The sequence below is a fragment of the Streptopelia decaocto genome (genome assembly GCF_964273445.1).
Source record: "Streptopelia decaocto genome assembly, chromosome: 9".
NCBI lineage: Eukaryota > Metazoa > Chordata > Aves > Columbiformes > Columbidae > Streptopelia > Streptopelia decaocto.
This window is the reverse complement of record NC_138664.1, coordinates 2,802,662-2,827,025: the sequence shown is the minus strand read 5'-3', so window position 1 is coordinate 2,827,025 and position 24,364 is coordinate 2,802,662. Positions and strand designations below refer to the sequence as shown.

At 43.7% G+C, this 24,364-nt stretch overlaps 3 protein-coding genes across 5 annotated transcripts; 1 reads left to right on the top strand and 2 right to left on the bottom strand.

Moving 5' to 3' along the window:
• Positions 1-1,085: 1,085 nt before the first annotated feature.
• On the bottom strand, positions 1,086-8,922 carry LOC309443601 (CDC42 small effector protein 2-B-like). Of its 3 annotated transcripts, none has more exons than XM_082060699.1 (6): positions 8,448-8,922; positions 6,026-6,555; positions 4,725-4,839; positions 4,400-4,612; positions 3,879-3,980; positions 1,086-3,351 (listed from the first exon to the last, which is right to left on the bottom strand). In XM_082060699.1, exons 4-6 carry the CDS (start codon positions 4,451-4,453, stop codon positions 3,277-3,279), a joined length of 231 nt encoding a protein of 76 aa, XP_081916825.1. In that variant the 5' UTR covers positions 4,454-4,612; positions 4,725-4,839; positions 6,026-6,555; positions 8,448-8,922; the 3' UTR covers positions 1,086-3,276. The 3 variants fall into 3 exon arrangements, with proteins under 3 accessions (XP_081916825.1, XP_081916826.1, XP_081916827.1); XM_082060700.1 differs by having other exon boundaries at positions 6,026-6,551; XM_082060701.1 differs by having other exon boundaries at positions 6,026-6,253.
• A 247-nt stretch (positions 8,923-9,169) lies between these two features.
• Positions 9,170-12,190, top strand: LOC309443886 (nicotinamide riboside kinase 2-like). The gene is made up of 8 exons (XM_082061207.1): positions 9,170-9,466; positions 9,642-9,732; positions 10,127-10,172; positions 10,315-10,501; positions 10,730-10,801; positions 11,469-11,575; positions 11,795-11,886; positions 11,997-12,190. Exons 1-8 carry the CDS (start codon positions 9,441-9,443, stop codon positions 12,000-12,002), a joined length of 627 nt encoding a protein of 208 aa, XP_081917333.1. The 5' UTR covers positions 9,170-9,440; the 3' UTR covers positions 12,003-12,190.
• A 299-nt stretch (positions 12,191-12,489) lies between these two features.
• Positions 12,490-23,693, bottom strand: SQOR (sulfide quinone oxidoreductase). Its single transcript, XM_082061206.1, has 11 exons — positions 23,578-23,693; positions 22,084-22,575; positions 20,222-20,470; positions 19,336-19,506; positions 18,789-18,842; positions 17,390-17,584; positions 16,100-16,309; positions 15,455-15,638; positions 14,479-14,546; positions 13,321-13,499; positions 12,490-12,970 (listed from the first exon to the last, which is right to left on the bottom strand). Exons 3-11 carry the CDS (start codon positions 20,450-20,452, stop codon positions 12,913-12,915), a joined length of 1,350 nt encoding a protein of 449 aa, XP_081917332.1. The 5' UTR covers positions 20,453-20,470; positions 22,084-22,575; positions 23,578-23,693; the 3' UTR covers positions 12,490-12,912.
• Between the last annotated feature and the right edge of the window lie 671 nt (positions 23,694-24,364).

The following is a 24,364-nucleotide window of genomic DNA, read 5'->3' as shown; positions in this document are numbered from 1 at the left end:
CAGTTCATCTCGGCTATCTCCACAGAGATCATGAAAGGCAGACAAGATCCTTCTTATCTTCAGCTCCTGGGGTTTTATAGCAGTGTCACAGAGCTGATAACAAAGTCAATCCAAGCACAATCAAGAGCAGCCATGTGATCATTCATTTCACCAACAGATCTGACGTTTTTCCAGTGTTACTGTATTTAGTATTTAAATTTCATAACCATACCTCCATGGAATTTAGCATTGTCAAATTATGCTCATTCTTGCTGGCACAGTAAGATTAAGGTATTTATTCATCTCTCAAACATTTTTTGTCTACACAGAGTGGAAGCAGAAGCACTGATAGTCCAATATGGCATGACCGTACAAAGGAAGAGCACTGCATGCCTGGGGTGCAAGTTACCATCTCACAGGCCCACTTGGAACATAGCACCACACCACGTAATTGTTGTAAAGCTGCTACAGGAGGTAAAAAGACATATTAGATTGGGGGGGAAAAAAAAACCAACCTTCTCTATATACTGAGTACAGATTTATGCAACATCATGGGATAGTGAGTAAAGCCTAGCAGGGCAATCAAGGGATAAGACAGCATCTAAAATAACAGCTTAATGCCCATGCCCCCCACCCTTTTATTTTTTTATGCTAAGACTCTGCCAGACTACACCTGGAAGACTCGATACTGTTCTGCTTGCAAGTTATTTTACTTCCAACTACAAAAAGAAACCATAAAATGCCATGGGGTCAGAGCAGCTCGTTGCCGTATCATGTTGACGTAAGGTCTTCACAGCCTGCAAGGTAGGCTAAAAAGTTTGATCCTTTGCTCTCATTTGCTGTATTTTACTCCAGCCACATTAGAAACAAAACCAAAACAAACCATGCACACACCAAACCCTCCAAACATACAAACCAACCTCATACTGGAGTAAAAGCTTGTGTAGAGCAGACAGAGAGACTTGATGTAAAATTGTGCTCTCTAGTGGACAAATTGGATTTTGTGCAGTGAGGGTTCAAGCCGTGCTGATCCATCCACCTGACCCAGAGGTTTTCGGTGCACAGAAAAACATCTCAATTTTCACAATATGAGAAAAGTTCAAGTGCCTAGTTCAACAGATTTATTATAACCGAGAGAGGTTTATACTGAGTTACATTAAAGATTACAGCTAGATAAGGTTTCTAAATATATGGCAAAAAAATACCCAAGTCCTAAGACATGTTTTTATGTTTGTTTATATTTTAAAAGTAATGGCACATTTAATGGAATAGCAGAACATTGCCTTTTAATAACGTGACAATTTAGTTAACTTTAACATTGTCCTAGATAATACATAGGCTGATGAAAATAGATCAATTTTACATCAGATAATGCTGCTTGGTTTACATAAAGAAAATTATGATTTTCCTATAAATAATAGTTTAATAACAAAATATCTCTGTTGGTTTATGTTTAGAGAGAAAAACTGACGTGATCACCAACTTGTTTATTTCTAGTTATGCATACACCACTGATCTTAAACATACTGAGTCTTCAGGAAATACAAACTCCTGCTCAATTCGTTTTCTTACAGCGCTAACAAAATTCAACCCATTTTCTTCATCACACTTGCCCTAACACTATTATTTCAGGGCAAGTGTGGATCAATGAATGCATGAACTCGATGTAATAGCTGATATTCTTTAAAACAACTTGGCCACTTTATGCTTCCTCAACAGTACACAGGATTTATCTTTTTTGTATCTTAACTACACTGTTTGAAAAAAATCTGAAGTTAGAAGATAGGAATATTAAAGACCTTAAAAAGCTAAGTGTGTGCCTAACTTGTGCTAATTTTAAAATATGTTAAAATATGGCATGTATTCTAATTCAATAATAAATCTGGTTTTGCTTTTTAATGGAAAAAAGTTCATAACTGATCTTGTGTCTAAAGCAAGAAGGAAAGAGCTCCACTGACTTCCAGCATAACTGGTGCTGATTTACTGGTAATTGAAACACTTGTATTTACTTAATTCCATGACTGCAAGCAGATTTCCTAAGTTTCTCATTGGTAGCCATTCAGAATTTTGAGCTCAGGAACAGCTGTCAGTGATTGAGCAGAAGAAAAACCTGGCTCTACACCTGCAGTTTTGTCATATCACTGAACAGAAAGATGAATAAGAACCAAGTGACAAACCGTAGTTTGGCTATGGCTAACAATCTATTTATGAAGTGCTAGAACTCTGCAAGACAAAGTTTGCATTTAATGTTTTCCTGCAAGATTTCACAATACCCTAAATTTTTGTCCTTCACATGGCTGTATCACTTTAACTACAGTTTTCATTTAAACCATATCATTTAAAAGTATATGCAAAAAGCCATCAGCTCATCTAAAAAAGAAGAGTCTTGAAATTAAGGAGCCAGAAAGACAAGTGAGAGACATCCTGAAGTCCTGTGTAGTTACTGTTACAGACAGCTAACAGAGAGTGATCTTCAGTTTAAAATTCAACAGCAGTCATGCAAAATTAACACACAATTATGAGCAAATTGTAGCACCACTCGAAGATAACTGGCACACATTATTAGCTCTGTTGTAGTAATATCTGTCGGTCGCAACACTGTATGGAAGGAACCAGGTAATTGAGAGAAATGTCTATTTTTCTAAGCCTCATTCAAGAGTATGTTTGCAAAACTTCCATTTTTAGCTCCAAAAGCATTATCACAGCAAAGTTAACGTTTCACTGGGTTTTGCAGACTCGAATAACTATATTACATTAGAGTTCATTCACCACCAAAAGACATTAAAAAATACCCAAGTACAGCTCAGTAGATTTACGCATTATGTTGTAAGCCATCAAGAAATTAGCTCCACAGTGGCATTACAGGCTACAAGATCCTACTCAGCAATTCCATTTAGCCCATGTAAGAAGTACAAATGTATGACATCTTCCAGTTAAATCAACCTCTGCATTTCTTGAGGGGAGAGAAGGATGGAGGCCGAAACCCCAGACAATTCATGCTGACTTCCAATCCCATCCCACAAGATGTTTTTGGGAGGTTTTGGGGACACAGCTAGAAAGTCATCCACAGTGACAAATTACAGTTGCTACTACAACACTACCATGACAGACCATTCTAAGGATAATCTTCAATAACTCCCTCAGAAGCTATTGTGCAAAGAACACCAAAGCTTGCACTGACCTATTTATGATTCAAGAACTCTCTCTACTCCATGATAAAGAGGTTTTAGAGAATATGAAAGCGCAGTCCAGGGAGTCCTCATAAAACACTGCAGGTTTCAGCCTTCTCTCAGTTTCCTACATCTCAGCAGTTGCAGAAGTGCCGTTTGTGTAGCCACCTTTAGACTTCATGTGGTCCTGAATTGATACAGCCTAGAAAACAAGTTTATTAGAACACGCATCTTACAAAGCCTGGTTGTCAGAGCAATCACTGAAAGCACCTATTTGATGAGGCAGATGAGCCTTCTGTTTACAGTGCTGGGTCCCTGAGAGTAGAGAGAAATAACAGCATTTAACAATTCTGCATTAATGTATGTCGAGATGAGACAGGTCTTGCTATCCAAAATCCACTTATTCTTATACCCCTCACCCTGGCCCAGCTTTGACTTCAGGGTAATGTGTTATCTGGACCTAGAATCAAGTGCATCCACAGAGGCCTTATTCAAAAGGTTCCCATCATATGTGAAGATACTAGGGAAATGAGTACTTCTTGCTGACTGTATCTTCCACAGTATCTTACGCTTACAAACCAAAGGACAGTAGAGTTTGGATGCTATTCTATTGATTAAAAAAAAGAGTCAGATTTTTCTGTGTCTTACAATTATCTAGTATTTTATTAGCTACCTGCACTATAAGTTACTGAGAGGAGATTCCTGCTTATCCCAGAGGTGCACACTTACTGATGAATAGTCCCCATTCATCTCTCTTGCCCCGACATGCGCAGTGTGTACAAAGTTCATTGGTTCTCCTATCATATTCCGGTCCAGTCTCTGACGCCTCTTCTATAAGAAAGGAGATATCTCAGGTCTCCATCACAAAACACGAGCAGCTTTCCATCAGAAACAAGCAGCTGAGTTAAAAAAACAGTCAGTACTGACCCCTAATGACACCTCGTTGCAACCAGGCTGAAGTTTCAGGCTGTTTGCAGTAAGAAACAGTCAAAGTCACTTTTATCACTACAAACTGAATTTTTGCAAAAACTTGAAGGTTAGAAAGTCAGGGCCTGAGAACTGCAAACAGTCATATGGCCAAAGCTTCCGGCAAAACACACATAGTTTAAACATAGTTTAACAGGTCTGGTTTTAGCTTGTGCATTAGTTAGCCCAAACTAATTGAAACAATATGACAATGAAAGTGTTTTCCACATAACTGAAAGAAAATTCCAAATCTGATAAAGGATGGTAGTTGGGTATCTACCTACCGGCTGGGGCTGTTCACCATTGCACCAGTTGAAACAAACCAGAAATTCAGTCATTATATTTTCAGCAGGTAAGAAGGTCTTGTTAAGTGCAATTACTTCTCCGGGAGTTAAAGCGGAGTGAGGACCGAGGTGCAGTTCCTGAAGTGAGTTTAGGAAGCAATTGCTTGTGCAGATTCACTGGTAAAGATCACAGAAAACACTGGCTGAGTATACCTGCAAAGAGATTATTATATGCTTATACTAAAGTATATTAAAGTCTTGCAACAGTTATTGAGCAATAGACATTTCAGAAGACTAAAACAAGACTGTAAATTCTTAAACATACCTGTACAGAAGAGTAGCATCAACTTAAAATCAGTATGCTCATGTCAGAAATCAGGGTTAAGAACTCTGCACATTTACTCCCAAATGGCAGTATAACTTCTGGGTTTTTTACAGAACTGTAATAAAAGCAACGTTAGAATTAAGTCAGGTCTTGTTTAACAGTCTGATCTTGTTGTTAGCCAAACTAACCAATGCTTTTAAACTATTTAGTATTTCAAAGGAAAACAGATTTGAAGCACAACAGATTGAGTGCTTAACATCTACAAACAGGTGCAAAAGTTTCCTTCTTGCATCTGATACAGTTACTCTTCTTAGACATATAAAAGCTCAAAGTAAAGAGTATTCTCCAAAAAGGCCTTAAAAGGGGAAAAAAAAAAGAGCTTCATATATCAGCAACAGAAACCATTCACCAGATAGAGCCTAGAGCTTCCCAGGATATGTATTAGCACAGCACTCCTGAACTGGAGACAACCACGACACTCACTGACATTAACAACCCTGAAGCTACAATAAAACACAACGTTTTCATGGTTACTGTCTGGTTTTTAAAACATCCTCCTGCAAATCAAACCCAGGGATATAGAGTAGCCTTTCATATCAACTTCATATGAGCTTCACCAGTTCAGCCGTCCTGAAGCCTCACTGAAGTCTTCACAACCAAACACCATAAGCTTCCCCCTTCACAGGCACTTCTTAAGTAGTCCCACAATTATGTAATTAACACATCTATTTCTTTCACCTGTGTGGTTTTCTTACACTTCATCACTCCTCACACTTCAAGGAGATTTTTTTTTAAATTTCTGCCATTTATCTTTCAAAGAGTTTGTTATGATAGCTTCGGCTTTAGGTGGCCTATGTGATACATTATTGCAGAATGTGTCATATATTATTCCATTTTATCCTGGGTGGTTTTAATACAACTCATTATCTGGCTCAATCCTAATTTTTCACCTCGCTTCATCCTCTCACAACGGTCTTTATCCCTGCTGATGCCTTGTTTGGGTGCAGCAAAGAAAGTACAGTGGCTTGCACAACTATGAGAATACACAGAAGCCGAAGCTTTTGCCTACATTTCATTACTTGTGGATTTTTTGGGTTTATTTCATGTTAAGACAACTGTCTCAAAGCTAAGATTTTCTTAAAAATCATAATGCATATCACTGTACACTAATAACCCATTTTGAAAGCAGACTCACTGAGATGAGCATCAAAATAGAGAAATATCCCCATCCCAAAATAATTGTTGAACGCTTACTCTCCTGCCGTACCCCCCAGCGTTGGCTCATCTACCTCGGTGCGTACCTGGGTGTTGCCTGCTGCTCTAAGGGAGCTGACAGGATGGCTTGTCCTCATTCAAGCCCTGGTACACAGCCAGCTTCTGTCTTGGCAACTCCAGCGCGTATACAGTTCATATTTCATATCGTTAATTCCGATTGCTAAGCAAGAATACTTCGCTGTGATCCCATACCCTGCGATGGTTCCTTCACTCCGTAAGGTGCTGCAGAAGCCTGTTGTGCACGTCTCGCTTACCTACAGGTGTCAGAAAAGCAGAACGGAAACCAAAAATAGCCTCCTGGTCTGGCATCAGATTTGTGCAGCCGTGCAGTTTTCGCAGCGCTCCCCATGCAGCCTGTGGCTCCCTTCCACCCTGCGGCAGCTCTGCAGGTGTCCTCCTGGCACGCAGCAGCGCTGGACGTCTTCCTGTTGTCTTTCACAACAGAACTCTTCTTTTTCCTCTGCGTCACTCACAGGATCATCCTCCAGGACAGGAACGTCTGTGCCGGGGCATGGGACATCACCTTCCTCTCAGAGACTCACCGTTTCCACACTAACTGGAAGAATTTTAAACACATCTTAATGTGTTCAGGCTTGCCCAGGACTAATAAAAGCCAACAAGAACCCCAAGCTGAGGAGAAAACAACATTTTGTCACTGTTGGCACACAGACCAGAACTGGACAATATCCTGTTGTTCTTTCTGTCTATTTTTCACCATAGCAGCAGTATCATCGAGAAAAGAGAGACAAAGGGCCAGGGCAATGGCTAGCACGCACAGACACAGCTGTTGACTGCAACGGGCAGGATGCACAGCCATCCTGGAGTCTGTAGCCTTAAACCCCCCAAGCGCTGAATGTTTAGATTGCTGCACTGAGCATAACATTCAATTTGTCATACCATTGCTGTGTATTAAAAAGTATTCAAAATATTCTTGCATTTTACTTACAAAATATCAATTCTGTGTGGAGTATAAAATGTTGGCCTGAATCAAAACAAGAATTCTCTGTTTCCATAGACATGAGAGATGCACAGTAATCTTAATAAATAACATATACCAAAGATATCTGTTCTTCACAATTGGCCTTTACAGTCAAGGTCTGATCATGACAAATCCTTGGCTCCCAGCTACTAGTGAAAGACAACGAGTGTACAGTTAGTGCAGATGTTCACACATCAAATGCAGGCTACCACCACCCTGCCCCAGCTGAGCTGGTAAACTGTGGTACCTTCCCAGTCCAGTCGTTGCCTATTTCACTCCAGCACCGTCAGCACTGAATTGAGGAGAGAAGCACATTTCAGCCTAATTGCCTTTCTCAAAACCGCCCTGCTTCTAATTTGCTCATTATTCTTACCTTGCTCGTTTAATATTTACATCATGTGAAAAGACCGAAAGAGCTGTTCGTTAACATATTTGAACAGCAAGATATGGTCAAAAGCAGTGGAAATTGTATTTCCAGATCAAAAAGTAGTTTTGAACACAAAACTTGAAGAATGCATCTCAGTTGGTGAAAGGCGAGGAGTAAAAAGCCAATGAATCATCAAGACTTTGGAGGAACCTTGGAGCCAAACAGCATCCTGATTTTACTAGTATATGTAGAGATAGCAAATTCATTTTGAGATGTAGTCCTCAAACTACATAATAACACCATTATGTAGCATGATTATATATTGGCTTCCTACCATCCTGAAGCTCCATAGAAAGCTGAGAATAGGGTTTTACCTGAGATCTTCATTAATTGAAGTGTGTTGGTATTGTTAATCTAATGAACTTAGGTGCAACCTCTGAGATTTGAAGCCTCTCCTTTTAAAATGTAAGTACATAAACTTATTAAAAGGAAAAAAAAAAACCACCAAGACAGATCCTCTATTTCAAAGTAGAAACAGGCTCAGTAACAAAATCTTTAAAATGCATTTTTAACTAACTGCCCATTCTCCCTCAAAAAAAAGTCAAGAGACCACATTATGTGTTCTGTTTGGAAGCTAAAAATAATGGCAATAGAAATCAACTGAGATTTGACTGGAGTCTTGCCAAAATTAGTAAAAAAAAAAAAATCACGAAGACAAGAAGCCGAATGGTTGACAACACACCAAACACTGGTATTGTAAACACCTTGAAACAAGTAACTAGCTTGCAAATTATGGAATTCAATGTTACTAAGCTCAGATTTTATTTTAAAAAGCCCCCGACTGTAAGTGTTAACAGAAAGAGGTGCAGTCCCCAGGCACAGCCGTTCCAGCCCTGCGGTTCTCTGCAGTTCGCAGGATCCAAGCGCGGCCAGCGCACAGCTCAGGGACACCCAGAACCCGCAAGGACACTAGAGGAGCAGGGAACTGGGGGCACAGGGGACAAACCCTCCACGCTGTTTCCCTGTCAGATTTCTACGTGCCCACCAGATCTCCCTGATTTCATGGCCTTTTTGACCTTGAGCGCACAAAATGCTCCCGCACCTGCTGCCGCACGTTCTTGTCCCAGGCACCGGCTGCGGGACTCCCCCCGGCCCGGGTCACGCCAGAGCGGCACCGATTCCCGCCCGGCCCGGCCCCGCCAGCGGGGTGAGGCGCCGGGTGCGAGCGCGGCCCCTCGGTACCGACAACCGGGTGTCTGTAGCGGGGGCGCCAGGAGCCCCCGAGCCCGTCCGGGCGGGCGCGCTAACGGCTCGGGAAGGCCAGCAACCGCCTCAGCGTACCGAGGAGCGCAGCCCGGAGGGAGCCGCCCGCCATCAGGCGCTGCACCCGCCCCACGCGGTTACCGCTACCGGAGCCGCTGTAACGGAGCAGACGGCAGCGGCACCGCCACCTGCCCCACTCTCCTCGGGGCTCGCCCCGCGGCACCGCCGGGAAGGAGCGGGCGGCACCGGGACCCGGCAGCGGCCGCCCTGGCGGGCCGGAGGAGCGCGCGGGTGCACCGCCGCACACCCGCACCGCGCTGCCACCGCTAGGCCCGCCCCCTCGGCGCCGCGATCACTCTGCCATTGGCGCAGCCGCCCTCCGCCGGCGCAGCGGCCAATAAAGCGCCGCCGAGCGGCCGCGCTGTAAGCGCATCGGGCGTGAGTGAATGCCTCCTACCCAATAGTCGCGAGTCCTCCGCATTGCGCACTCTCCATTGGCTGGGCGGCCGTGGCAGCCGCCCAATGGCCGCGCAGGAGCGTGAGGGAAGGCCCCTGCAGCGGGGCCCGGCCTCCCTTTGCGGAGCGCTCCGGTGCGGCGCGGACCAGCCCTGCTGCGGCTCCCTCCTCCTCCGACCATGGCGTTGACCAGCAGTTGACGTTGGGTTTCACCCCCTTCTACCTTCTCCTCTTTCTCCGGCCCCTTTCTTCCCCCTCTCCTTCCCCGGGTCCCGGCTCAGGCACGTAGGCGGCCGGTACCGAAGACACCGGGTCCCCACCCCGCCCCTCAGGAACAGGCTGCAGGAGTCGGGCCGGGCGGCTGCCAGGACGCGCCATGAACATCATCATCGGCATCGGCGGGTGAGGGCGGCGTGGCGGGCCGGGGGGAGGGGGTGCCCGCGGGGGCGCGGGGCCCGGCCCGGGGACGCTTTCCCTTCCCTTCCCCTCCCCCCGCCCTTCCTCGTGCCGCTGCCGCAGTGGCGCGCGCGCACGTGGCCGCGTGCCGCCTCCCGACGGGCGCGCGCTCTCGCCGCAGGGTCACGAACGGCGGGAAAACCACCCTGACCCGGCGGCTCCGGCGGGCGCTGCCCAACTGCAGCGTGGTGCACCAGGACGACTTCTTCAAGGTGAGGCCGGGGCACGGCGAGCGGTGACCCCGCGTGCTGCCGCCCTCTCCTGGCGCCCGGCCCGCCCTGCCCGGCTCCCCCGGGCTCCCCGTGCCCGCTGCGGCGGCTCCTGCGGCGCGCAGCCCGGGCGGCGGGCGGATAAGCCTGCGCTGAAACGCGTCCCCATGACTTTCCGTTTGCTCGGAGCGCTGCACGCTGTGCTTGTGTTGGTGGGAAGATAGAGGAGCAGGCTGCTTTATCTTCTTCTCGTTGCGACTGCGTTTTATCTGCATGCAAAGAAACTTGGTGGAGGGTTAAGATTCCCCTTTGTAGCCTCAGGGTTCGGATCCCGACTCTTGCTTTCGAACGGGCTAGTAGCTATCCTGACCAGCTTTTTTCCGTATCACTGTTTCAGCCCCAAGATGAAATAGAAGTTGAAGATGGGTTTAAACAGTATGATGGTAAGGCCTTACAACTGTATTATCGAAGTGTAACTTAAAAACTCGGAGTATTTTGACCCTTTATGTGCACTGTTTTTGTACTGGCTCTGTTACTAGATGGTGCTTAATGACTGCTTGATAATAGTTGTCTGTTTTGTGTCAGTGATAAGTGCATTAGATATGGAAGCTATGATGAGTACCATCAACGCTTGGATAAAAAACCCAGTCAAGTTTGAACGTTCTCATGGGATCAACAACACACTGGATGCCCAGATCTTACAAGATAAGGAGGGAAGAGATAAAACAATCCACATTCTTATCGTTGAAGGCTTCTTACTTTACACCTACAGGTAACCAGATGTGCCTTCATATGTTTTGATTTTTACATGACAGGCAAACCTCCAAGGCAATCAAAAAACCTGTTCTAAACCAAGAGTTAGCAGCTGGTATTGACCACTGCTGAGCTTAGGTGTTGCGAGTTTGAAGATAGCTCTAGCTACAGAAATGGATGTAGTTCAACCTGTCGATTTCTTGCTATTAATCAAACAGCCTGGCTGTAACCAAACTTATCCTTTCAGGCCACTGATTGACGTATTCCACCATCGGTTCTTTCTTTCCATTCCATATGAAGAGTGTAAAAGGAGGAGAAGGTAAGTTTATCTTTGTAAGTTGCCTTGCTAGCCCAGTAACACCTCACTCTATTCAAGACTCTGTTTCTCTGAAGATTTAGGTAAGAAAGGATAAACACTAATGTAGCTGCTGTGTTAGAACACTGTAGCTTCCTTCACCAAACCCAGAAGCTTCTATACCAAGCTGCTGTGTATGTGAAACTAAAGCTCAGTTTTGGCACAGATATTTCAAGGGTCTTTCTTCCCTTCTGGTCTTGCAGTCATATGGTTCCCAGGTCCTGAACTACCCTGGGTTTTTATATTTGGCTGTATTGTTCTACACATACACTGTTCTGAATGCAAATAAAATGTGTTAGACTTGAAGGCTGTTTTCAGAGGAATAAGCTGACAGCTATTTTACCCAAAGTTCTGCTAAAGTATCAAGAGAAGGGTATTCATCAATGTTATGATTAGTTTTCTTAAGAATCTTTTTTACATCTTGAACACTTTGGACCTGCACATCAAATTCCATCTTTTGGGGGCTTTCTTTATGCTTTCAGCTTATGCTAAATATTGTCTTTTGATAAGTTTACAAACTACATTGGAGGCAACAGGCTCAGGCTAGTGTGTAGAGAAACTAAATGAATTATTTGCCATTTCCCTGAACTGTAATTAGACTGCTCTTAAATAACAATGTCTTAATTTATAGTTCGAGGAATTACACTGTACCTGATCCACCTGGATTGTTTGATGGCCATGTTTGGCCTATGTATGTAAAGCACAGGAAGATAATGGAAGATCTGGGAGTTGATGTAGGTAAGTCTTGCATGACACAAGCACTTCTGTAAGATTGCTTTATGAGAGTGTTTTTCAAACCCGGGATGTACACGCTGGTTTAAGTGCATGAGAGGACTTGAAGCAGGTGGATGGAGTATATATTTCTCAGATACCAGTCAAGTGCACGCTCTTTAAATTAGGCTCTGGCAGGCTTACAGAAACATTCAATTATAGCTCTCTTATTTTACTCCCTTTAAGTGCACTTGAATGGAACAAAATCAAAGGAGGAACTGTTTAATGATGTGTATGGACAGATCCAGAATAAGATTGAAGAATTACTTAACATGCAGGTACATGTTTATGCTTAGAGTTGCATCTCAAAGGCAACAATTTTAAAGGCTATGTTGAAAAAGCATGAAACTATAACTTGAAATATGTTTGTGTATATCTTTCTGTTTAGAAATAAGCTGCTGCTGATGATTCTTGCGAATGAAGATGACTCCTGTTTGCTCTGCGCTGTCTACCTGACTGCCACTAAAGTTCCAGCTTCTGTGAAGACTCAATTCTTAAATTCGACTTTGTTCAATCTGCCCTTGAAACTGAGTTACATGTGGTCATAATTAAAAAGCACTTCCCCCTTGTCTGTCATCTTAATTTCTGTGTCAGCCTGGTATGCAGCCTCAGATGATCTTGGTCTTTTTCCAGTCTAGCGGGAATTCTTTTCACTATGTTCTTTACCTGTGAGAGTAAAACATCATAGCAGAACAGATGTGAAGTGGCAGAACTGTCATGGGGAGTGTGTGTATATACAACCTATACACATGTACTGCATTGAGTTCTTCACTTTTGGTAACCTGTATGAATTTCCATAATCCACCTAATTAGGCAGCAAGGATGCTTCTTGATGAAGAAATTAGGATTGATTTCACTCTCCAAAAATCAGAGAACAATAGGAGGTTTTCAAGCAGTTTTACTAGCATTGAAATATTCTGTTAAATCCAGCGCACACATTGATCTCAGATGCAGACAGTTCAGTTCAGAGTAATGATAACAAATTACATATCCAACAGCTTTAAAATTGATTAGAAGATTTTGATAGTGTTCTGTAGCTCTAAGCAAGTTCACATTTAGGTTCAAACTCCTGTGTATGAACAGAAATAGCTTAAGGCTTTGATTTACATAGAGCAGGGAAAGCACATCTTCAGGCTTAATTATTAGTAGGGGGGAAAGTGAATTTGGGATCAAAGCTTTATTTAATGAAAAACAAACCACAAACCAAACAAGCCTAGGAGGGGGTTGTCCAAGAGAGAAGGTGTTCATCCACGTGCGACCAGTCAGTTTCCTTCAGCAGGGCTTCACCAAGACAGCACAAGCAGTTACTTGAAGCCCAGATGCATTAGCTTCCTGATGGGTGCTGGTCCTCCCCAGTACCCCCTAGAAAACAACAAAGTTGCTTCATCAAAGCAGGGTTTGTGAGGAGTGATTTTGGTTTAGTCCCAGAAGATACCATACTTGCTAAGAGATGACTGTTGGGGGTTTGTTCTGGAAAATCATCTTTAGTTCATTGAGGTTTTCCCTTCTATGCAGTTCAACCCTATCCTGCTTGAACAACTGGTTAGTAGCTAGGCACCCAGAATGCTCAGAAAATTGAGGTTTCAGTCATAACAAAGGATGCACTTAATTTGCTTCTGTCCTAGCAAGGAACTGAGCCAGAACAGGTATCTTCCTGGCTTTTTTTCTGAACAATCACAGCAGCTCTGCCTGCTCAGAACTGAAATACTTACTTAAGTAGGGCATTCCAGTAGAGAAAAGGCATCATGTCAGCTTTCATATGGTACATGGTTATTCTCTCCTTACTCTGGTCAATAGGAAAGGTCTCCAAAGGCTGAGCACTGTAGTCAAATTCTGCTAGGATCACTTTGTTGTAGGCTGTTACTAGTGGGCAGGATGTATATCCATCGTACTGCAATGAAGAATAACCCATTTTCATTAATCTGAGTAAAGTTTAACTATATGGCTTGTATTACCTCAGCATTTAATGTTCGTATTTCAAAAGAAGTTGCTAGGAGGTTTCTGCATTTACAGCGTTAATAGCAGTGAGTTTGGAAGGCTACTTAAGCCAATTATGGTTTGAGAGCCATAATACTAAGGCATTTTATTTCAACTGTAGATTGTAGATTTGCTTAACAACGTTGCTTAAATTAGAACTAAGCTAGAACAATGGGGCTTTGCGTCATTAATTGCTGGTTATTGTAACCAGTCAAATAGGTGACCAGTAGATCAGGATGAGAGCCAGTGCCAGCTTTAACAGATTATATATATATATATATATATATATATATATATATATATATATATATATATATATATATAAACACAGGATCTTGAATATAGCTGTAAGAATTCCCAGAGGATTTGAGGAGTATGGATGATGATATTCAGGTTAGTACCTCCCAAGGAATATTAATTCAGAAGCCATATGTAAAATGAAAGTCGAATCTCAAAGATAAATTTGAACGTAGTTATAGGCTTAACATTTTCTGTAGTACAAACCCCTCAGTTTAACACTTTAAAAGATCATTTTCTGTACATTTTAACATAGTACAGATGTGTAAAGTTTGCAAGGCAGCAGGGATTATACCAGCCAACAGTTTTATTCTAAATAAGTCACCTGCATTGGTGAAGAACCCAGACTAATCAGCCTTTCAACTTCTTTCAACTCAAAAGTCAAGGAATTCAATATATAATATTTTTAATAGCAGTATCAAGAATATGAACTGTGGAACTGAATTACTATTACGACACAGTATTTAACACCCCAAGTGCTGATGCAAAGCCCTTCCTGCCTCCTGGTTCACACCATTTAGCTGCTTGCAAGGCTCTGTGTAAGAATAGAGAAGGCATTCGAGGTACCTTGTCCCCAAGATAAAATCTGCAGGTACCTTTTTAGTTGGCAACTGGTTCTTCATGACCAGGGAAATAGTTTTATCAAGCACTCCAGACTGGGCAGCTTCATAAGAAGATAAGAAAACAAAACAAAAAAACAAATTAAAAACACACACGAAACAAAACCATGTGTATTAAGGCTTTGTTTCAGGTAGCAGTTATTGCCATTACGAGAGCACATGCTGCTAACTGGGCATTTTGTCGGGCAATTCAGCTGTAACTGAACTTGCGTGTCGAATCAGTTTGGGAAGTTTACAGTCCCAGATAACAAAAGAAAATGTTTTGAATAATGCTTTGGCCTGTTTCCAGCATGATAAAGCTTAATGGAACTTGAGCTGTGTGTTTTTAACCTATGTTACACTATACGTGTTGAGCCTCTCAAACACTGACACACTTAAGTTTTGTTTCAGGTGCTGTAAGGGAAGTATTTTAGACCCATTTGCTGGAATAGTTGATTACACCATTCTTTGTGTTACATCAATAACATACATTTTAGCCTTTTCACACACACCAGTACAGACTTTGGGTTTTTTCCACCCTATTAGCGTTTTTTTTTTCAGTTGTGAGACCATTTGCCTGAAGTGTGTTTAGATTCAACCCTGTGGCTACAAGTACAGACCATGTGATGGCTCAATGGTGACTTATCAGTTGGCTGACACATATGCGTGAGCTGCTAAGATAGGGCAGAAAGTTTTGTCCCTGAAAGATGATGGAGCGCAAGAGCCGTACGCTCATTCTATGCCATTCTGTGAGCACAGAAAATAGAATGAGTTCAACCATGAGGCATTTGGAACGAAGAAAACTGTGAGTTAATGGCATCAACATGGTCTGTAGCTAATTATTTGGCCCAGGAGACTTAGGTCTTTTTGAAAGATGGAAATAATTGAAGTCAAGACCTCAGGAGTAACAAACCAAACAAAAAGCTCACCGTCACTCCCACACTTGTCATTACACACACACGTGCAACTTTACCTACAGCTGCAGCGGTTCTCGATGTTGGAAGGTTGGTGCAGTCTCCGATACCAAATACATTAGGATACCTTTTATGTTGTAGGGTTTCCTTATCTACATCCACCCAGCCAATTGCATCCGAGACAGGACTGTTGATGAGGACATCGGGTGGCCCCATTGGGGGTGTGACATGAAGCATTTCATACTAGACAGGAAGAAAAAAGGCAACCAACTGCTAGTTTAGCAGAGCAAGTCACACCTGCGTCGATATAAGACAATAAGAGCAGTAGAAGGGGTTTACTTCTTGACTAAAAAAGTAATATACATATATACATAAAGAAAATTTGCTCTCAAATGTGAAGTGCATCCTTTACTAACATAAACCTTCTCAGGCAACTCCCTTTAGACTGGCATAACAGCTGTTTGCTTCCTCCATATGTATCTGAGACATTCCCAAGCTATACTAACGAGGCACACAGGACTCCATGGAAAAGGTTTTCTTCTCTCCCTAAATAGTTACAAACTTTTGAATCTCCGGCTAAAGTTAGAGATGGTGCTCTCAGGAGGAAGCAGTAGTATACAATGAAGCAGACACTATATTATCATAGCGTTGTGGTATACACAGAAAATAAATAGAACCGGAGCAGAGGTTTGAAAGCTCCTGACCTGATGAACTTCGGTCACTCCGGGTTTGTCCAAGTTTTCAAACACGGCTTCCTGCTTGTCTGCTCGAACTTCTACAAGGTTGCACTTATAATTAACAGTGATATTCCTCTCCTTTATTATTTCAAGCAACGCATCGGCATACTTCTTAACACCAAAAATGACGCCAAGTGAGGTGTTGAACATTATGTTTGCTTTGGAACGTTTTCCTGTCTGCACAGAGAGATCAAATTAGGCTTTCCTATGAAGAAACTGTGACAAACTAGCAGAGACAAAAGAACTACGTGGTACTACTGGAGAGCTAATAGAACTATTAATGCGATTCAAAGTATTAACAGTATATGTAAATGTAAAATGAAAGTCAAATCTCAAAGATAAATTTGAACGTAGTTATAGGCTTAACATTTTCTGTAGTACAAACCCTTCAGTTTAACACTGTAAAAGATCATTTTCTGTACATTTTAACATAGTACAGATGTGTAAAGTTTGCAAGGGAGCAGGGATTATACCAGCCATTATACCAACATTAACAGTATTGAGAGTATAACTCTAAAGATACAGCTGTTTCACAGCATGTTAGAAGCTAGACAAGATCATTCTATTATTCTATTCTTTGCCCTTTCTGAGTGAAGACGCCCTCCCCAAACTGCTGGTGAGGAGAGGAGTCTACAATTCACCGAGGAACCGCTGCATGCAGGTTAAGCGCTTGCAGCAGCTTAATACCATATGGCTTTCCGAAACCTTCCCTTCTATGCATTATTCAGATACTCGCCCGGTAGATGGCTCATGAAACTCAAACACCCACGGAGCCCGACACTTGGGCCTGAGATCGTCTCTTGTTTCCATTAAGTTTGCTGTAACAGGCTGGCTCTGACTGCTCCCGATGCCGAGTAGGCACAGCCGCTTATCAGACCAGCAGAAAGACAAGCAGCAACAGGTTTTAAATGCTTAAAGCATCAAAATTACTTAGTTCCAGCCAGCATTGTTTTAGTGCACCACCTGAGGTTACAAATTAAGCTGAGAACAGCCGTACCTGTAGCTCACCAGAAGCAGGTAAGCGGTTCTTTCCTTAAGGATTCCGAATTCTACAAGCTTCTCCAGTATTAAACATATAATAAGTATCTATGCACAATTCAGTTAGCTTCATTTATTATACATTAATAACAGAAAAAGCAACTCGGTCACTTTAATTTAATAATCCTGGGCCGCATTCCTTTCAGGTGTGTTTTATTGGTTTTAGAGATAAGATGAAGCCTTTAGAACGAGCGCTGGCACAGGGAGTACAATACTCACTTTCCTCCAGTAGGCGTCTGATAAATACATGATCTTCTGAGGAGCCCCTGCGCACTTCACCGGGGTATTTGGAAAAGTGAAGATGGCATTTCCCTCCTTGAAATCTTGTAAAGCTTTCCATGTTTTCTCTACCGTATGAACAGAATAATTGGAACCTATTTTGGGGTGGTGAAAACCCTCAGGCAAACCTTTGATCTAAGAAAATGAAATTAAGGTTTAAAGCACAGATGGCAAAAACGTTGTCATCATCATGAGGTATTAAACGCAGACTTAAGAAACAGCTATATAAGAAGCCTCTAGCAAAAAGAAAGCCCATACGTACTTGCTGGTTGGCATTTTTGAAAATAAGCCTAGCAATCAATTTATATATACCTCTTTATATATACCATCAGATGATTTAGTAGATGTAACAATTAATGACATTATTCTGGTCTGCACCGTAAGTGTTCAGTGCAGACCCAGCCCCCTGTTTTTGTAGACTAGCATGTTAAATTCAGAGTACGAATACATAATGTCACTGTCACATCATCATAAGCAAAAATAATGTTAAAAAAATGTGTTATGAAATTTAGAAGGTGAATGAAACTTTTCAGTAGCCAGCTGCAGACAGAGACCTGTATTTCTAGAGTTATTTTGTTTTAACTCAGCGTCTCCAATCATTATTTCCCAACTATGTCTGAGCATTTGTTTGTGAGGAAGGAAGTTTGCAGAAATTGTATGAGAAAATGGAGTCACGTTTCATGCCCTGCGATGCGTTTGGGACGTTACAGTCTACGCCTGCAATGCAATTGGGACATTACAGTCTATGCCAGGAAGGGTTCTGTTGGCCAAGACAAATAATAGAAGCCACCTCTCTCTTTAAACTGGCCACTTTTGAAAAAAAAAAAAAATCATATAAATCTCTTACGACAAATTGTGTTCACTACAGAGCAATAGCCATTGACTGCATTACATGGCTTCTGTGACCGAATACTGAATGTAGTTGTATCAGGTTGTACTAAAGAGACGTATACAAAGGCTGAGAGGGTCCCTGAACACAGTGCGATTCCCCATTCCACTGACCTCAGCACCACAACTTCTCTGGTGTGACTCTAGTTAACTAAGTTAACACTAGTTAACTAAGCTCTTGCTTTACTTATGCCTTGGCAGCTCTGTAAAGAGATACTTAAATATATTATCAGGTACTATATGATCAGGTACTATATCATATTCAGGTTATTACATAGTGATCTGTGGAAGGAGTAAAGTAATTAGGCTGTCTTCTGGCTCTTTAATTCCTATTAGCATTCAATATCTTGCAGTAAAGAAGTGTACTGAAAAGCTATTTACTTTAGTCAATCATAAGGGTATGTGGTGCTGTTAAAATTAGTAAAAACGTGATTACTGTAAAAACAAATACCTTTTCATAATGCAGACTAATCCCAAGGGCAATTATCAGATATTTGTAAGATACCTGTTGTATAAGGGTGGAAAAAAAGAAGGATTTTAGACAAACCCCAAAGCATTACCTCAAAGAAAATGGAGGTTATCTGACAGCAGAGTCATAGGGGAAGGAGATATAGGGAACACTAGGAAAGGAAATGCTAAGCTCTAAGAATAATTTGTATTTAAAACACTAACTGCGTTATGAGATACACACACAGCCTTTGTCATACACAAAAACAAGTGTTTGGAGCAAAATATTTTATCTTTTGTGTTCAGTTCGCTATAAACAGGGAGAAGACTTACAATAATGGTATTTTAGGTTGATGTCATTCTAAGCCAGTTATCTACAACAATTTTTATTAGAAACAGGTTTTACAGTCAAGTACTTCTCATCAGACTAATTGGGATTTCCCGGCCTCCTGGACGCTCAACAGGCAATTCCCAGGGGATGTGCAGAGGCAGACAGACAACTCGTGACATGCAATGAGAGACTAACATTGTTTTTAATAAAACATGATTACCTTGGTATCGTTCTCCAGCCAGACACAGTTCTTATCTGGATCCAACGCTGTAACTCGAGACTGGATCCACTCGACACCTCTGGGCACGACGCTTCCCGTCGGACGAGCCGAAGCCGCCAGCTGCTTCGCGCCACCGCCAACCAGCGTCCACAGGGGCTGGTAGTAATGGGTCTGAACACAATGTGCAAATGGACACTTAAGAACTGTTTGAAGGGACTCTAAGATCACTCAAACAATTACATTAAACAGTATTCCCTGAAAATAAAAGTTTCAGAACAAATATGAGGCCTTGGTACTTGTTCTTGAAGCTCCAATGATTGTTTGCTGCTACCCTTATCTACAGTCATGCTGAATAAAGCTGTAGCTAAATGGAAAGTTAAATGTATTCACAAGGTGTTAGTGTCTACATCTTATTATTTGCGGTCTCTCAGAGAAAGCAAAAGTAACTACAAATAGTGCTATGCCAGAAACTTGTTTCTTGACTGACAATGTTGCTTCAGCATGCAATGAACTGGTTTATTTCCAAGTGATCACAGTTATTGACAACAAGAGGCTTTGTATTTGAATATGGCACATTTTTTGGTGCATGTGAAAACGTGTTTGAATGTTAAATATTTTCGGACACTTTGGAGTTACTGTTGCTTTTAACGTTGCATTATTCTTAACAAAAGAAGCTGTGTAAACAAGCAAGGGTTTTGCGTGCCAAAGCTGGAGAGGTGCATGCATCTCTATGATGGAGCAACAAATTTCATGCAAAGCCTTCAAACAGGTGGCTGGTTGACCATTAAAAACACGTGGGGCTGGAGCAGGATAAGAATCAGACCGATATGGTTGCGTATGCAAAACGTTAGTTCCTTTTGATGCTTCAGCTCCAAGGAAGACTCACCTTACTTGGCTCAACAACAGCCACGTTTTCTGCCCCCACTTTCCTCTTCATCCGAGCGCTCATGGTGATTCCACCAGCACCTCCGCCCAGCACAAGCACTTCATAGTACCCCCTGGCGGCACAGCTGGCTGCCGTGTGCAAGCCGAGCGAGCGCATCTCCCGCGGCCCTGGTGTCAGCAGCCGGACAGCAGGACGGAGGCAGGAACAGGAGGACACTCCAATCGCTGACATCTTTCAGCAAGCAGGAAGCTACAAGACAAGGGAAGGCACCAGTAACAATCACAGAAGGTAGAATTGGTATTGATTTATCTGCCTGGGTGAGTCTTCAAGACAAGAATTATAATACTAAACTTCTGTTGCACCCATTTGCAAATCTATTTGGGGAAAAAAAAAATAAAAGAAAGTCAACCCTGCCCTCTGCCAGGAAACTGAAATTTCATACGCGGAAATGAATTCTAACCAAGCATAAGAACATTTTCTGGTTCTTGTGGCAGGAAAGTGCATCTGATCCTTTAGCACGGGCGACTCACAGCTGTAATATTACAATCCTGAAGAGACAAGTGCCACAAAAAGAAGAAGGGCATTGTAGATCACTATAAAATGATACAGTTGGGTGAGCACACTGAGCGCCATTCCATTAACTGTGATGGGTCAGCCCAACACAACCTTACATTTGTATTTTAGCACTGGGATGTGGCAGCAGGTGCGCACAGACGCAGCCCCGCTCGCTGCCTCTGGGGTGCAAACCCTTCGGTGCTTTGAGCAAGGGGGCGTGTGTTAGTCTGTCCTTGCAGGAGGAGCAACGGGCCCTAAGCTTGATAGGAAAACAAAGCTCAATAAAACAAGAGTTCACATCGTCCTCAATCTGAGAGCTTTGAGTATACCCAAAATACTTAGTTCTCTATCCATGGTGAGCTCTTAGCTTTTATATCAGCGTAGCGACTGGAAGCAAAGGTCAGAAACCCACAGTTACTCTCGCTACGCTACACCCGTCACCTGAGAGGCGGGAGCCAGAGCCCTAACGCCTGACAGATCTCGACAGTTGTAGCGCTGTAGTACAATTGCGCAATCTAGAACTCAGCCAAAGTTAAACCACGCGTTCTCCTCCCCCTGCTAGAGTGAACAAGAGCCTTTCTTCTTCTAAATCCATTGTTTGCACAAGCTGAACACCAGTTTTTAGCTTTTCGGTGATAAAACAGGTATAAACTCATTTTAATTCCACTCCTTATTGTTCCATTGCCAACAAAGAATGAGCAAGCATGATAACCTGAAAGAGTCAGCGTGATAACCTGAAAAGGAGCTTATGACAAGACCTTGCTGTGTTGTACACTTGCTCCCCTTTGTTTAACTCCTTGAGTCACCAGGCAAGAATTCCAGCGTTTTCACTTTAAAAGGGTAGAACTTGTTTATGGTACTTAAAGGCAGGAGTTCGAAAACTGATCTAGAAACCTCAAATATTTTAAAGGTCAGCTTCAAAAATTCTCCCCATGCTAAATGCAGTTTCACAATTCATTCTGCACCTTCATGTGCTCTCTTAAGGTTCCTCACCTCCGTAAAGCACTTGGGGTGCACGAAGCCCCGTTATTAACCCCTACAGTACAATTCATTTGGGACAGAGAGAAAAAAATATCAGAAGTGTCTAGTGTAAAAATAATGTTAATAATTTTGTTTGACAGGAAGTTTCCAAGATGCAGACATGTCCTCCCCACCCCCCATTCACAATAAACCCCCAGCCCTATAAAGAAGTTAATTTCACTTTAAAAGCTGTTTATCCTCTGCCCAGTGCAGGCAGTTATTTAAAGATGTGGGCAGACGGCTCAAGCAGAGGAGGAAGTTGTTGTAGCCCCAGAAATAAAAGTTACCTGATGGAGACGTGTCCTTCTTTCTCCAAGTCAGAGGGAGATGAGCTGTGAAGAGTGAGTTTTGCAACTTCCCGTTTGCGAGCCGGTTTTCAGAGGGACGTCCCGTTTCCGGAAGCTCAAGAACACAGGCAGGAGTTTGCTTTGGGTTTTATTAATGGCACAGAACAAGCACAGTGTTCTGCTGGTTAGCAACGCACAGCACGTCTGGATCGAGAGCACAGGACTGCATTGCTGTAACGCTAAATAAGGGATTATTATCCTTTCCGACCAAACAGATTGTGAAGGAAGTGTGCTTATCAACACGCCAACAGCAATCTTACTGGGGAGAATGCAGAATTGTGTTGCTTTTGAGCTGTTTCAGAGCATGCAGGAACAACCAATCTCAAGGGTCATTGCAGACAGCTGTTTTTAAAACAAATGGCAAAATCCTTCATGTGAAACTGTATGTACGACCGAGCCAGCCAACAGCACATCAACCCTCTGCTTTGGACACTGGAGACAGAGGAACAGGGGAAGTACAGAACAAAAACAAAGTGGAAAACTCTTAATTAGCCAACTGAACTGAACTCTTAAACTTTTACAAGACCATTTTAACACACAGCACACACTTATCCATCATCCTTTAAACGATGACAGCTGATATGAGCCTTAGATAGCATTAACTGAGAGACACAATCAGTGCCTAGAACAAATATTTAACCGAAGCATGAACTTCATGGAGGGACACTCAGTTTTTTCCTCTCCGGAGTATCTAACACACGCTTTAGCTCCCAAGCTTGACTGCTTCATTGAGACACTTTATGAACCAGCTATTGCAGATAGTTAGAAAAAATAGAGTTAGAAAAGTCTCACTAGAAAGAGGAAAGATCATTGTAACACCAGGAAAAGATCATTGCAACTATCTTCCCAACGGTTTGTCACAGGTCAACAGTTTAAATGCTCCACCCATGCACAAATCCTCAGGGCTCCTGCATGCTGGCACCGCACCCCGCTGCAGGACCCGCACACCCTAAATATCCAGCTCCCCATGAAGAAACAGCCCCCGAGCGGGCGGGTCAGGGCGCACAGGTCTACCCGCCGCGGCTCTGGCCCAGCTCGGACATCCCGAGGGAAGCAAACCCGGTCCTGGCAGGTGGGAAACGCAGCTCCCAGACGAGGTTCTGACCAGCACAGCGCCCGCCGCTGCCGGGCGCGCAGCATTTGGGCTGCGGGTGCCGTGCGGTGCGTGCGGAGCCCCAGCTGCACCCCTCCCAGCCCCGAGAGAGGTGCCCGGTCCTGCCGAAGCCCCAGCACAGGGACCCGCCCCGGCCGGCGCAGACCCCAAGGCCCGCGGGCTGCCCCGCCGGGACCGGCCGGGCCGCGCACTCCCGCCCCGGGGCCGAGAGCCGCCTCGGCCCCCCCGCCTCGGGCAGCCGCGGCCCCCGGGCTCCGCTCCCTCCGGCGGGGCGGGTCCCACCCTCCCCCAGGCAGGGCAGGCGCGGTGCCCACACTTGCCTGCCGCTTGCGCCGCCAGCCCCGCGGGGAGGGAAGGACCCGCCGCCGCCCCGGGAGCGATAACACGGGGCCCGTCAGCGGGAGCGGCGGGGCGGAGCGGAGCGCGGCGGGCGGGCAAAGGCCGGGGGGGCTGGCGGGACCGCGCCCGGGCGCGCAGCAGCCGCCGGTCGCCGCTCCGAGGTGACTTGGGGTCAGACCCCGTTAGCGCAGCTGCTGGCGCTCAACGGAAAGCAAAGCGCATTTCAGCCTCACGGCAGCTGTGCCTGCGGGTTTGCGCTCATCTGTGTTCCTAAAGGTCCCCCCATCTTCCATACAATGACTCTTCGAACTTGCCATCTCAAAAATCAGACCAAAGCCTGGAATCCCACCACGTTAAAAAAATATAATAAAAAAAAAATTAAGAAACAAACATAATTTGAACTCCTAGAGGAATAACCTGAAATCGGGTGTAACTCACCTGGACACATGGAGAAAGGAGCTTCCAGCAGGGCTGCCAGTCTGGGTTCTGTTCAGCTGCCTACAGCCCATGGCTGAGCCCAGCCCTATAATGTTCTCCTCTAAAACTTTACGGAGCTTTTGATTTATGGCATAGTGAGAGCATGAAGTAATAACAGCTGTTAATCCACTAAATTGTGTTTGTCAAGCCCAAAAAAAACAGTCACATGGAGATTAGTGCTGAGAGTAACATATGAAAAGAAAATTACTTATGCCAACTCAGACACATCAAGCAACCACCAGATCCAAACCAAGCGTCAGGCTGTTTCCTTCTCAGGCTCAACCTTCCCCT